General features: G+C 35.6%; 1 protein-coding gene across 1 annotated transcript; it reads left to right on the plus strand.

Annotated features, from left to right (window-relative positions):
• The first annotated feature begins 12,220 nt into the window (after positions 1-12,220).
• LOC147525710 (uncharacterized) lies at positions 12,221-14,852 on the plus strand. The gene is given in 6 exon segments (XM_086580464.1): positions 12,221-12,745; positions 12,896-12,941; positions 12,944-13,568; positions 13,655-13,936; positions 14,018-14,096; positions 14,253-14,852. Coding segments are annotated over 6 exon segments (2,157 nt in total).
• The last annotated feature ends 280 nt before the right edge of the window (positions 14,853-15,132 follow it).

A 15,132-nucleotide genomic window follows, 5' to 3' on the forward strand; every position in this document is an offset into this window, starting at 1 on the left:
GCGCCTCCTTGGACCCGCACTGCGCCTCGTTTTTTCTAGATGAAGATTCTGTTGGCTCAGAATCTTCATATGTAAGTCTACATTAATATTTCATAGTTTTTTTAATTTAACTGTTAGTAGGTAAAAAGTAGATAGATTTACAAGTTTTTGAGTTTTCAAAAACCAAAAAAATTCAATTAAAAATGCATTTTAAAAATTAAAGGTTTTTATTAATTAAAATGAATTAGTAAGACATCAACAAGATTAAAAATTAAAAATTTAGTTTAGTAGCATGTTTAAGTTTAGTATTCATTAATTGTTGTCTATACATGTTTAGATTAAGATAATATCATATAAGTAATTCAAAAAATTAAATAAAAATAATAATTAGGTTAAACACAAAATAGTTTAAGCTATGGAAGTTTAGTCTTTTGGTTTAAGTTTACTTACCAAGAGTTGGGGATTCAACCAACTTGGACCGGTTGGATGTGTGTGGCACGAAAAAGTAGTACCACGAGTGCACATTACAACCCAACTTGGGGGTTGAAGTTCCAATCTTCGACGAACACTTTCCAAACTTTTATGTATTTTGTTTAATTAAGTCATTAGTTAATTAAGTTAAACATAGTCATTAGGCAAAATTGTTTTAGGCCCACGAAGACAATCAATTGTAATTTATTGGCTTTGCCAATATTTCAACCTGACTTGTGGGTCTTAGTTAGATTAAACTTGTAATCGTAAGGAAAAGCTCAAATGGTGGGTTGACACGCAAGACACCAAACACTTCGTCAACCCACCACGTCGCCTTCACCCCAATGGTCGTGTACGAACACCTTGGGTGGTAATTTCTAAACCTCCTCGCTACAAAATATAAGATGATACTTATGTGTTAATAATAATGCTTGGATGATAATGTGATTTACATTTCAGTCTCGTCTTTACATTTAACGCTAAGGCTAAACCCGAGTCATAAAAGAGCAAAAAGTGACCCACTTTAAAATGGACGTTGCATGAAATGATTGTTACATAGACCCAATTAAAAAGATAAATCAACCAAGCATAGCCAATTTAGTCATGTCCATCAGGACAAACATCTAGCATGAACAAAGAGAGTAGTAAACTACCAGATTCCAGTGGACCAACCACCTTCCTCACTCCCCTCCCTCAGAAATACCGTGGGTGAGATTCTTGGTGGCACACCATCTGGTGAAGTAGTGATCTTCTCCCTCGACGTGTGTAGTTCCCAAAACCTAGTTTCGCACCCATTGTTAAATTCAAACAAGGTATAGTTTCTAATCTATAGACATTGCATGCAAACTTTTCAAAAACTTCAAGGTCACAAATGAATTTTTGTAGATTGTGCATCATTCTTGTTTGAACATCTATGTCTTATCAATATGCATCGCAACCGTCATGAAATTATAATGCAAACCCAGAACCTTGTCCTTGTTGTGGTAGTCCATATCATTGGGCATCTCAATGCACATCATATATCGAGTTCAAGCCTTTTATGGAATATTCTTATGATTACGAACCTCAAATTTCAAATTTCCCGAGTACCTAATACACGCATGAGTTTTCTAATCATGCAACCAATTCATGGAGTTCCATCACAGATAGTCAACCATCATTGATATATGCACCCGGTCAGTTAGAATATAGGTTCACTAACAGTCCATTACCATTCACATCACCATCCATTTCGAATTCATATTCCACTCCACCATTTATCAAAGACCAACTTTACCAAGCAAAGGTCGAGAAAACAATTCAAATACAACAAATAGCAAAGACCTTATCTTCTCTCCAATCTATTTTAATCAATACCACCTCAGAGACTAATATTCTTCCCACCAGTCCATAACCCAACCAAAAAGAGGAACAAGGTGTTGCTATAACAAAACCAATTGCTAAAACCCATCCTGATATTTTTGACCAATTAAAACCACATCGCCATCCACTTAACTATCGTGTGAATTCCATATTCTATAATGATAACTATATACATGAGAACACTTCAACAAAAGAAACTCTAGAACCTATGTTGGAGAGTAACTCGACACACTTGGACAATGATAAAGAGGACAAAGAAAATGAAGTGCTTGGAGAAGATGATATAAATTATATAGTGGAAAGTGGATCTAATTTTAGTTTGGCCGTTAAAGACTTATCAATGGAACAAATTTGTGACATCCTTAATATTACCGATATGAACCACAAATTTGTGGAAATGTCAAAGTTAGATGAAGAGTTCCCTGAGTCCTCGAGATTATATGAGGAACCACCACCCGACCATCATTTCTCCGAGTTAACACCTCTTGAAAGCTAACCTCCATTCATAAAAAATCTACTAAATTCTGAGGACTGCACCACTAAACCATTTCAAAGAAACCTCAAGGTCGCACTTAAGCCAATTGCCTTTGAAATCCTTCATAATTTTCTAAACCTTTCCAGTAAAGAGACTTTGCCCAACATAGAAATTCTCGAGACTATCATGCCAGTTCAGAAAAGCCCCACATTGATTGAGGTACCAGGAAAAGAGGAAATAGAATCTAAAGTGGAATATGAGTTCTTGAGAGCATACAATGATCCCTTTATTCAAGTGGTTGAAAAACCCAGTTTGCCATATGTCACATCATCTAAGCCTTATGAAGAACAACTACTACCACACTAATGTAGGAACCGTTATGGTTTCGCCGAATAATTACTTAACCGAACAAAACACCCACACGCAGCGGAATAAGGGGTGTCACGGTTTGGTTAGAAATTTACCTTTAGATCGGCTAAGATAACTCTGAGAATCCAATAGCTATGAAATCAACAACCTCTTGATCTTCTGTTGTATTCCTATCAATAAATTAGACGTTGTGTGGGCAACGATCTACCAACCCCCTTCTTTCTCCCTTGGCCTATCTCACTCACAAAGTTAGAAATGAATTCAGATATACTTTTCTTTCCTCTCTTTTTCAACCAATGAAAATAGTGAATTCGGCCAGGAGAGAAGGGTTTGTTTTTATAGGCTACAATAGGGACAATGAGGAGAAATTAGGGTTGGGTCTCCTGACGGGCTTGGGCTTCCTATGTTCGCCCATAACACATGGCCCAAGTCCGTCAACAAATGGCTTATTCCACTAAAGGCCATTGTTGCACTACCACCCTAATCTCAAATTACGCGTATGAGCTCCATATTATATGCTCGTTGATCTCCCCGTGTTTAAGATATCGAATGCCCGTTGATTAAGTCAAGTTACTAACAACTACATTAATCAACTTCTTATGTCCTTGAGTAGTACCACTCAACCTCACTGTCATGTCTGATTAAATCCACCTGCAGGGTTTACATGATAGTCCCAATGAGCTCCTCAAGGGGACATCATCAACCCGACTGCCTGCGGGTCATGGATTCCTTCTATAATCAACATCACACCTTACATACAATGTCATTACCCAATCCATCGATTTTGTTAATTCACAAATGAATCTCACTCATTGATGATTTAAAGCAATGTACAATGCACGTAAGTGTCCGTTATTTTATCCGGATTAAGAGGACAAGCATCCAAAATAACATAGGTGTTTGTTCTCTTATATAGTCAGTATAAAGAGAAACAACCTCACTTGGTCCTGTTCAATACACACAAAGTGTACTAGTGTAATCCTGTAGTTAAGATAGACTAATACCAGATTATACCTACAACCGTACCAATGGTTTGTCCAAATCCATCTAGGTGGTGAACGTTTACTTATACTTTATAAGGTACTGATGATATGATCTTTTGTGTGTCACCACACACCATATTATCTGCAATATAAAGTATTAGGCGCATGCATATAACTAATAACATATATAATATGCATAACATTTGCCTATATAATTCTCAATCAAAATATAAAGAATTAGAGTTAATACAAAAGTAATACTTTTAGTATATAACCCTATCAGATGCAGCAAACGATGCAAATGATGTAGTCTTTGTGCCAAAAGGTTATTGACATCACTCCTAACCAAAAGAATAACAATACAGGCGTGTTTCCAGGTCAAGCAGTGCCTAATCCAAAGTCAACAAACACCGCCTTCAAAATAAACAGTATTCAATGTAATGGTAATATAACCCCATGGAACCTACAAGCAGTCACTACCCTTCGTTCAAGTAAAGTAGTTGATAAAAAAGTAACTATGCCTGAAGATCGCCCGAAACAGAAGTTGAAAATGAAACCATACCGAATACTGTTATAGAAACTGAAGACCCTACAACTGTAGAAGTTCCAGTCCAACCACAACCAAAAGGTACAACCTTACTAAATACTACTATAGAAATTGATGATCCTACACCGGTAGAGGTTCCAATATGGACACCGAGATGGAAAATGGCTAAAGATAAAGCAAAGACTAATAATACTTTTGACCCTTATGCTAAATATAGAGATAAACCACTGTATCCCCAAAGACTAATTGTGTCCAAAAAGGACACAAATTTTGATGAGATTATGGAAGTGTTTAAAAATTTGACTATAAACCTACCTTTTCTAGATGTTATAAAAAATATACCTGGACACGCTAAGTTTCTAAAAGAGTTGTGCACCAAGAAGAGGAAAACCAACATACCCAACAAAGCCTTCTTAACTAAACAATATCCCTCTTTATCTAAACATAAGAAAATTATTAAGTACAATTACCCTGGTCGTCCTACTGTATAATGCACCTTTGGAGATTACTTCATAATAACTGCTCTATTAGACCTGGGGGTGAGTGCTAACTTACTCCCTTTTTATTTATATAAACAACTAGGTCTAACAAAACTTCAAGCAACCAAAATAACTTTACAGTTAGCTGATCGTTCTATTAAGTATCCCAAGGGTATAGTTGAAAATATTCTCGTTAAAGTTTAGGATTTTTACTATCTAGTTGACTTCGTTATTCTCGACACAGAAGTTGCTCATGATTCTATTCCCATCATCTTAGGGCATCCTTTCTTGGCAACCGCCAATGCCTAAATCAATTGTCGGGATGGCTCAATGACTCTTTCTTTTGGAAATCTTTCTGTGGAAGTTAACATATTTAGACAAAAGTAGGGACAACTAGGTTTGCCTGTAGAAGGAGAAGTGAAGTCCATTGAGAGTTTTGAACTTCACATTAGTGTGGCTGACGCTTTCATCCCTACACTTGTAGATGCCCCTCTAATGGAAGAAGACAAAGATCACAATTTCTACTCCCTAGACGTAGATAACATCGAGGAAGATTTCCTTCGACTCTTTTGCAACCCTTTTTTACCACCTCGCGAGTCCCCTCCTATTGACTCCATTCATCCCTTGACGCCATGACGAAAGAAATTTTTTTCACCCTCTATCCCAGTGATTCTTCTGACCCACCTATTGAGGAATGTCTTGTATATCTCAAAGCCTTTGATGATATAGAACTAAGACCACTAGTTGAACACCATTCACCCACCTCACATCCCCATGTCACTCATTCACTTTCCATCACGAATGTTCCTCGCCCTCCACCTTTTCAAAGAACCATTGAGTTTGCACTTGACCTTCTTGATTCTCCTGTGCTTCATGATTTTCTAAACCCTCCTGATACGGAAATAATACCCAAGGACAAGCCACCAGACACTTTTTCATTTTTTCTATTCCATCCTTCTAAAACTTATCCACATCCCACGTATTTTCCAAAACCATCTATTTTCTCACACTCATTCACTTGGACACCCTTTCGTTCAAAGAAGAAAAAGAAGGTGCATACTCCGTTACGCTCTAGGACCTAGAGCGTAACGGAGCATGCACCTTCTTTTTCTTATATATATATATATATATATAGATAAAGTCTCAACTATCTGACTATAAACGACTCATTTTATTATTCAGTGTACTCTATTCCAATCTAATGTTATGGGAGTACACCATTAAGGTAACAGGAAACTCCTTTTGGAGTGAGTGGTTGTAAGTGTCGGATTCTTAGTCCATGTTTCATGTGACTCACGCATTCATCAATTGCAGTTTTTCTTGTTGTTTGAGTAGTGTTTCTCTATGGAGTGAGTTTCATTTTTATTTCTTCTTCATAATTTTGCTTTTCTAAAAATCAAATATATAAAAACTAAATAAAATAAAAACATAAACATATATTAGTAAGTCTAGGGAATCTGACTTTAAAAGTACAATACCACCTTTCTGGAGTATAGGCCAAACAAAAATTTTCAAACATAAAAAGAGTTTTCCAATTTTGTTTGGGGGTGGCATATTTTGGTATTTCATTTCAAATTTTTTTGCCACCCTTTGTCTGTCATGTTTACTCTAGTAGAGTCTATGTTAGTTCGTACGTAATAGTTTAATTATACTTTATGTTATCATATCATCTTTATAATATTTCTATTATAGGTACTGCCAATTTTTACCACGTTTCTATGGTAAATTCTTTATTTATCTCTTTACACTTTGAGGACAAAGCGTTTGATTGTTTGGGGGTGGGATAGAAATATTTGCAAAAATTAGGCACTTTTAAGATATAAATTACGCACTTTTCTTTATAAAATATTAAAAATAATAAATATTATTTATACTAGGCACTTAGTGATAATGGTATTGTTCCCTTCTCCATGATGATATTAGTTTAGAAATCTCATGTAGTACTTGAATTAGGATTTAATTTTTGAAACTTAGAATAATATATAGGTAATAGTCATTGCATCTTTTCATGAACATCTTGCATGAGCATCTTTGATTGTACTTGGTAGTATTTTTCTGAGACCTAGGTTAGAGTACTTAATACATATCGTGTGAGCATCTAGCCTAAAAGCTTCATAAGAGTGAAATATCTGAGTGATGACATAAGGGAGAAGTAAATTTCAAGTAGATAAATGACACATCCACTTGCTTGATCACCACACCATATCCTAAGCGAGAATTTAGGCCCTATTTAGATCGATATAGCCAGAAGCTCATACCTATATGAAATTTATTATCCGCTAGTTGTCCAACCGAGCTTTTCATTAGCCTTTTCACAAACCACAAATCTTTTACCCAATAAAACAAAATAAAAAACTAAAATCAGCCAACCTATATGGATATGTCTGAGAAATAGAATGAGTGAATAAAAGAAAAGAGAAAAACCTGTGTAAACAAAAATTAGTTAGTTGCTTCAGAAAAAGAAAAGAAAAGAAAGCTTCCAAAAGGAAATAAAAATAAAAGTTAGAACTCCAAAAGTAGAATCAAAAGGAGTCAAAAGCCAAAATAAAGGCTAAGTATGGAGCAAAAAGTGTAGAAGCAAAAGAACAATATTTTCTCTAAGTTACATAATATGAAAACCCTATTTTCTCAGACTTGTCTTTTTGAATATCCATTGTCTTCCTTCTTTAACCAACACCTACGCCCCGTATCACCTAATAAAGACCTCTAGCTCAATTAGGAATAGGTTGGTGTAATAGTAAGTGGTAGATGTGTTTGATCGATCTCGATTTTCTTGGATTGTCAATAAGATTGTGAGGAAATGTGTGCCCACTACACACTGGAGTTAGAAAACTTGAGTGGAAAAATTAGATTGTTATGTGTTTTGACACATTCCTTATAAGAACCTACTTAGGCACGCTACCCAAAAGTTTCAGAAATGGACCTGCCATTGCATTTCATATAATAGTTCAGTGTATAGCCACTACTAAAAAAATGACATATTATGACGCTTGTTTTTTATATATCTTGACGGCTTTGTTAAAAACCGTCAAGATAGGTGTTTTAGTAATATTTTTATGACGGCTATTGCAACATTATGTCGTGTATGACACAAGCGTCACGAAATTATAATAAATTTATGACGGCTATCGCAACATTATGTCATGTATGACACAAGCGTCAAGAAAATATAATAAATTTATGACGGCTGTTGCAACATTGTCGTGTATGACACAAGCGTCAAAAAAATATAATAAATTTATGACGGCTGTTGCAACATTATGTCATGTATGACACAAGTGTCAAAAAAATATAATGGTATTTCTTACAATAGTCAAATTAGCAATAGAATAAATCGTCAAGCTTCTCACAATTTTTTTGGGCACTAGCTTTGGTCCATTTTTCCTTTCAATTAAACCGTCAACAATTTAACCGAAAAAAGGAATACCAAAATCAATAGACTCCTTAGTTAGAATTGAACCATCAATATACTCCTCACTTTTGGAAACAACACCTTTATAAAAAAAAAACTTATCGTATAAAAAAAAATCTTATCGAAATAGCAATAATGAGAAATTCCCCTCGCGATGAAAATTCTCCCGCTCACCCCAATTATTTTTCCCTCTCGCCGGATATTAAGGGATTGATGTTAGGGTTACGCCTATATATCCTTCTTCCCCTTCCATTGCAAACCCTAACAATTACGCCTTTTTTCTTCTTCATCTCATTGGTCTCTTGCACACTCACTTCTTCACTGCTGCGCTGAAACTTGTTTGAGAAGGGATCAGTCTGATGACTACTACAACAAAGGTTTCTGAAATATAAAAGTAAGTATTTTTTTGGTTTATCTCTTTTTTCTTGTTTAAATTGTTTGTAAAAATATTTGTTATTGCATTTGAATTTTTTTTTTTTTAATGAGAACCTCAGTCTGAGGCTATTAACACTTGTTATTTCAACACAGCCATGAGCACTTATTTTTGTAATTTCATCCCACCTCTTTTCCGATCATAATTCAAACAATGACTCATGGCCGTTGTTTATGCATGTTTTGGTGTTACTGGTTGTTGTTTATTGTGACAGTACATTTTTTTTTTCTTTGTTTACTTCTTTGTTTTTCCATTTCATATTGAATATTTCAACAAAACTAATCCCAGGTAACCAGTTTTAGGTACAGCGAAGCTCCCAATAGAACTAAGATAGAAGAAAACCCACCTTTCCTTATTGGACTCCTTCCTTTACCAATGAAACAAGGCACTAAAAGTACTTCTATATTTATTTTGTATGGCATTAGGTATTTCTTGGTCAAGCACCTGAAAGTAATGTTAATTATTAGTATATGTCAAAGTACTCTACAAGGAAAAAGTAAAACATACAAGAAATGTGAAGTATTCGATCAACACGCCTGCACTGCCTAATAGGTATATTTGCTATTATATATGTTAGATTGTCATATGCATGGTGACCAGAAAGTAGGTATTCTAGGTAAGATTCATGCATTAAGTGTTGCTTCACGCATGAAGCTAGGAACCAATAAACTGTGAGTATTCTTACAAGTGTTGTTCTACTCTGCATGCATACATGAATAATTACCCTACAAATAGACATATTATATTAAACGTTGTAGATAATTTTTTTTAGAGTATGTAAATATAGAAAATGGCCATGTGTGTGCCACATGTCAATACAGTTACAACAACAGAAGGAAACTTTTTCAAGCAAGTTTGTTAGATAATATTGTTAATTTTATATATTCTAAAAAAAATGATTAGTTTTTACCCATTACAAATGTAGTGACAACTAACTAACTAATTACCATACCTTGCATAGTGAGATGAAGAGATGATCATGAACACTATTTGAACTCCCAAGGCCAATATCAGGTTTGTCATCTCCAAAGAATTCTATAAGAGCCTTGTGCTTTACAAGCAACCCCGGCCCATCAACAAAACTAATGAAGTACATACCCTCCATAATTCTGTAATTCAAGCTAGGAAACTATAACAACATTGACGTTCAAGTAGTCTTTGAGAAACCATTCAACCATCACCTTTGGAACACTAGTAAATACAACCTTCCTCCCTGTTGATGCTAACACTTCATAGGCTTGAAGATTAAGATTCTCAAGATAAAACTTAGGTAAAACAGCCCTGCCAACACTGTCCATATACTTCAACTTAAGTCCATAAAATGTTATGAACACCATGACCCTCAATCTAATCTCATGATTCATAGCCAACAGAAACGGGTATGATAGAAGTAACATAAAGGCTCTAATAATGCTACCACCTTCAAAAGCAACCAACATGAAGTAAGGAATTGAAAAAAAGATTGAGACCTTAATAAGGCACCATATATATCACAAACCAATGTTTGTGATTCTCTACCTTCCAAACAACACTTGGTAACACTAGCTAGGAAACAAAGAAGAATGTTGTGATGATGATTTAATGACAGATTGGTTTTTAAAGTAATAACCATAGTTTGTGATTTTCCTTTTGTCTGGCGGATGCTATAACACGAAGAGTTAGCTAAAAGTTGATACAAGAGCCATTCAACAAGCTTTAGAAGAACAACAGATAACACCATGTTTGTATGAATTGAGAGAGTACAAATAAAGCGTTGTGTGTGAAGATGAATAGATACTGGTGATGTTAAGAAGAGATATATAGAGTAGTGTACATGATGGTCTTTTAGTGTGAGTGCTTTAACGTTTTGTTGTGTGTACATGTGTGTGTGTGTCCTACTTGTGTGTGTGCGTCTGTATTCGAACAAAGAACTTAACATAAAGCTTAACAACTGAAATGAATTCTAACTTACTAATTTTAACATATAAAAAGGTAAACAAAGCGTTTGCTTATTAAAAAAGTGAAAAAGAAAAGATAAAAACCATTAAAGTAGCCAAGGAAATACTGGTACACCACCTACCCTTAGTCTTTACCAAAGTATACAACAACCAAAACCTACTCAAGTAACAAATAATATACTAATTAATGGATTTTTCATGTATACAACATCCTATTTTGACTAAGGACATTACCAGCTAGGCTTGGAAACAATAAAGTCATTCTCTTGCATAAAATATTTCATGAAAAGAAAGCAGTTTAATAAAACCACGTTCAATAATTTGTTGGGTACTGTTGTTCCCTACAGACTCACCAAGCCAAAATCGTGTATTGCTCAACTACAAGCCAAAGTAGCCATTCTTTAGACAAATTTAATAAACCGAAATTCTAACCTTGATATATGAATACTATTCCAGCTCTAGTAAAACAGTAAGAAATCTGCACTTCTACTTCTCATATTCACATCTAATTTTTCAGCATAACACCCATATCTACTATAAGTATTAGACCAATCGCAAACTACACGAAAATAGTAATTTCAAGAATTAGTAGTGAGCTTTCTATCTAAGGAAACCTGCCTTGAACCCCAACAAAGCCACATGTACAAACCAAATTAATCTAAGGTATTTCCTTTATATACTTTTGCATTTTTTATTTATTTATATTTTTAGCAAAATTGAGTGCTCTGTTTGGATGTCTTCAGGAACTTCTTGCCACGCACAAACTTATTAGATACTAAATGGACAAATCATGGATGTCCAAGGATAGGTTGTCAGATGAATATATTCAAGGGGTTGCAAATTTTCTTTTATTTGCAAACCCCACAGAGAATCAGGAGACTTGTATGATATGTCCATGTGAGCACTGTGTCAATCTTTGCGAGTTAAAGTCAAAAGGTGGTTAGAAATCACCTTTTCCATCACGGGATTGATAAGCAATACATAAGATGGGTATTTCATGGGGAGAAAATTCTTAGTGCAGCTCCTTGTTTTGATAGACAGGATGCCTTCCTTCACGGGATGGAAACTCCAGACAATGTAGCGAGCACAAAAAACTTGCTACAAGCCGGACTTGAACAATATCCGGGGGATCCTGGAGAGTTTGGAAAACTACTCAATGATGCTGAGAAACTATTATATGAAGGGTATTCCAAGTATACCAAGTTATCAATGGCGAAATTGTACAATCTAAAAGTGAAGGGTGGGTGGTCTGATAAGTCTTTTTCTGAGTTATTGAGATTGTTTGGAGACGGGCTTCCTGAAGGTAATTTACTACCCTCTTCAATAGGGAAGGTGAAAAAGATGTTGTCCGTTTATGGAATGAAGTATGAAAAGATACATGCATGTCCTAACGATTGCATACTATATAGAGGTGATGCTAATAAGGACCGCACTACATGTCCTACTTATGGAGTGTCAAGGTTTAAAGAGAATAAGAATATGACTGAGACAAGCAAAGGTGTGCCCGCAAAAGTTATATAGTACTTTCCACCCATCCCGAGGTTCAGAAAGATGTTTCAGTCTGTAAAAACTGCTGAGGATTTGACATGGCATGCCAATGAAAGAGAAGTTGATGACAAACTTCGTCACCCAGCAGATTCCCCGACATGGAAGTCTGTAAATGCTATGTGGCCAGAGTTTGCAGCAGATTCGAGAAATCTTCGTCTAGCCCTTTCTACAGATGGATTCAACCCACATGGTTCTTTGAGTAGTAAGTACAGTTGTTGACCTGTTATGTTGATCACTTACAACCTTCCACCTTGGTTATGCGTGAAAAGAAAGTTCATGATGTTAACTATGTTAATATCAGGTCCACGACAACCAGGAAACGATATAGATGTGTACTTGCAGCCTTTGATTGATGACTTAAAAGTTCTATGGAATACTGGGGTTGATGTTTATGATGCTTACCGACAAGAAACCTTCACATTCAGATCTGTGTTATTATGGACAATAAATGATTTCCCCGTGTTTGGTAATCTATCTGGTTGTTGTGTTAAAGGGTATTATGCTTGTCCTGTATGTGGTGAAAAAACACATTCGTTTAGATTAAAGCATTCTTGTAAAAATGTATACATGGCCACCAGAAGATTCCTCCCAAAGAACCACCCATTTAGAAAAGAAAGGAAGGCATTTTATGGCAAGCAAGAGTTTCAGTTACAGCCAGAAGTGTTTGATGGTGATAAAGTAAAAGCAAAGGTTAGCATGATCAAAGTCTCTTGGGGGAAAAAAGTGAAGAACACAGGTTTGAGCAAATCAGTAATGCCAAAAGGGGGGAAAAAGGTCACAGGAGGAAAATCAGTAAAGCGAGTGGGTAAAAGGAAGCGACAAGGTGTAGGAGGACAAGCAAAGAGGTCAACCACACCAAGGTCAAAACAGGTTGATGATGGAGTCGACGAAGTTGTTAAGAAATGTTGGAAGAAGAAGTCAGTGTTTTTTAAATTGGACTACTGGGAGTTTTGCTTATCAGACACATTTTGGATGTCATGCACATTGAGAAAAATGTGTGTGACAACATTATTGGTACATTGCTTAACATTCCCTCGAAAACAAAGGACACTGTTAATGGTCGTCTTGACCTTCAGGACATGGGAAAGGATGAACTAGCACCAAAGATTGGTAAAACTAGGACATTCTTACCCCCAGCTTGTTACACATTGTCTAGAGCTGAAAAACATAGGGTTTGCCAAACATTGCATGAGATGAAAGTCCCAGAAGGATACTCTTCTAATTTCAAGACATGTGTTTCAATGGAAGACTTGAAGTTACAAGGGCTGAAGTCACATGATTGCCATGTTTTGATACATCAATTGCTTCCAGTGGCAATACGGTCTGTCTTGCCGAAACATGTGAGGTATACAATTATTAGACTGTGCTTATTCTTTAATGCACTTTGTGCGAAAGTAATAGATGTGATGCAGTTGAGTAAAATTCAAAGGGATGTCGTCGTCACACTATGTTTGTTAGAGAAATACTTTCCACCGTCGTTCTTCGACATCATGGTTCATCTCACTATCCATCTCGTTAGAGAGGTTAAACTTTGTGGTCCAGTTTTCTTCCGATGGATGTACCCATTTGAGAGGTAAAAAAACTTTATCCCACTTTTTTATCTTTATAATGTATGAAAAATGGAGAATCATCCTATCCTTTTGTCTTATAATGTCTTAGGTATATAAGTGTGTTGAAGGGTTATGTACGAAATCACAATCGTCCAGAAGGTTGCATGGCTGAAAATTATATTGTAGAGGAAGCAATTGAGTTTTGTAGTGAATTCTTATATGATTTGGACCCAATTGGAGTTCCTGCCAACTCTAAAATCACACCTGATGATATGCTTCTAGAAGGAATCACTCCAGTTGGGGGTGTTGCCACTGCAGTTGATGGTATTGCATTAGAGCAAGCACATCTTTATGTCTTGCGAAACACAAGAGTTGTTGAACCTTACATTGGGTAAATTTCTTTAAGTGTTTCCGTGTTGATTATTCCATTGGCTTAGAAATTCTATAACTAATTCATTCTAAAACTTAATAGGGAGCACATGGAGTACCTAAAGAAAAAACACACCCCCGTTCCTCAAAGAAACCAACTTGGTTACAAGAAGAACACATCTGTACTTTTAGTGATTGGCTGAAAGGAAGGGTAAGATAAACTATTGTTAAGTAATAATTTTGTGTACGCCTTGGTTACTAAATTTAAACATAATATAGGTTTCAGAAGAGCAAAGCCGAATAACAAAATCTTAAGTGTGTTAACTTGGATAGCTCAGGGACCTCGAATGCATGCATTGAAATATGAGAGTTATGTCATCAATGGTTATCGGTTTTCCATAAAAGGTCGTGATGCTTCACGATTGAATCAAAATAGTGGTGTAAGCTTGGTGGCAGGAGCAATGCAAGTTGCAAGTGCAAAGGACAAAAATCCAGACTTTTCCAACATGTCCTTCTATGGTGTTGTCGTTGAAATATGGCTTCTTGATTATTTTCAGTTTCACATTCCAATGTTCAAGTGTGATTGGGTTGACAGCGGGAATGGAATAAAGACCGATGATCTGGGTTTCACACTAGTGGATCTTGATAGAGTTGGGCATAAATATGTTCCCTTTATCTTAGCCTCTCAAGCCAAGCAAGTCTTTTATGTTCCCGATCAACTTGATCCTAAATGGTCGATTGCTCTAACAACTCCTAAAAGATGTTATAATGTTAGTGATATTGGTAATGACGTGTTTGATGGGGATATTGGAGATAGGGTTCAGCCTGAAGTCATGCCAAGTGTTGATTCATTTGATGTGAATGATGAATCTCAACCAATTTTCTCACGTAAAGACTGTGATGGAATATGGGTCGAGAATGATTCTTCTAAAACCTAGTGTTTCTTTTTCCTCTCTTTATTGCAATTTTTTTGGTTGTAAGACTTTTATTAAGTGTTTTTAATAATTTCAAGTGATTGAGATTTTTTTTTTAAAAGTGGTTATCCCATCTTGTATTTATTCATTTTAATCGTCTATTTACTATTGCATTCAGTTTACTACTCTATATAATATGGTTTGAATGTAGATAATATGGTTTGAATGTGGATAATATGGTTTATCTTACGTACTAATTACTACTATATGTTATTCATAGTTCAACGATGGATCCATAAGAGGT

This window comes from Coptis chinensis, chromosome 1 (genome assembly GCF_015680905.1).
Source record: "Coptis chinensis isolate HL-2020 chromosome 1, ASM1568090v1, whole genome shotgun sequence".
NCBI lineage: Eukaryota > Viridiplantae > Streptophyta > Magnoliopsida > Ranunculales > Ranunculaceae > Coptis > Coptis chinensis.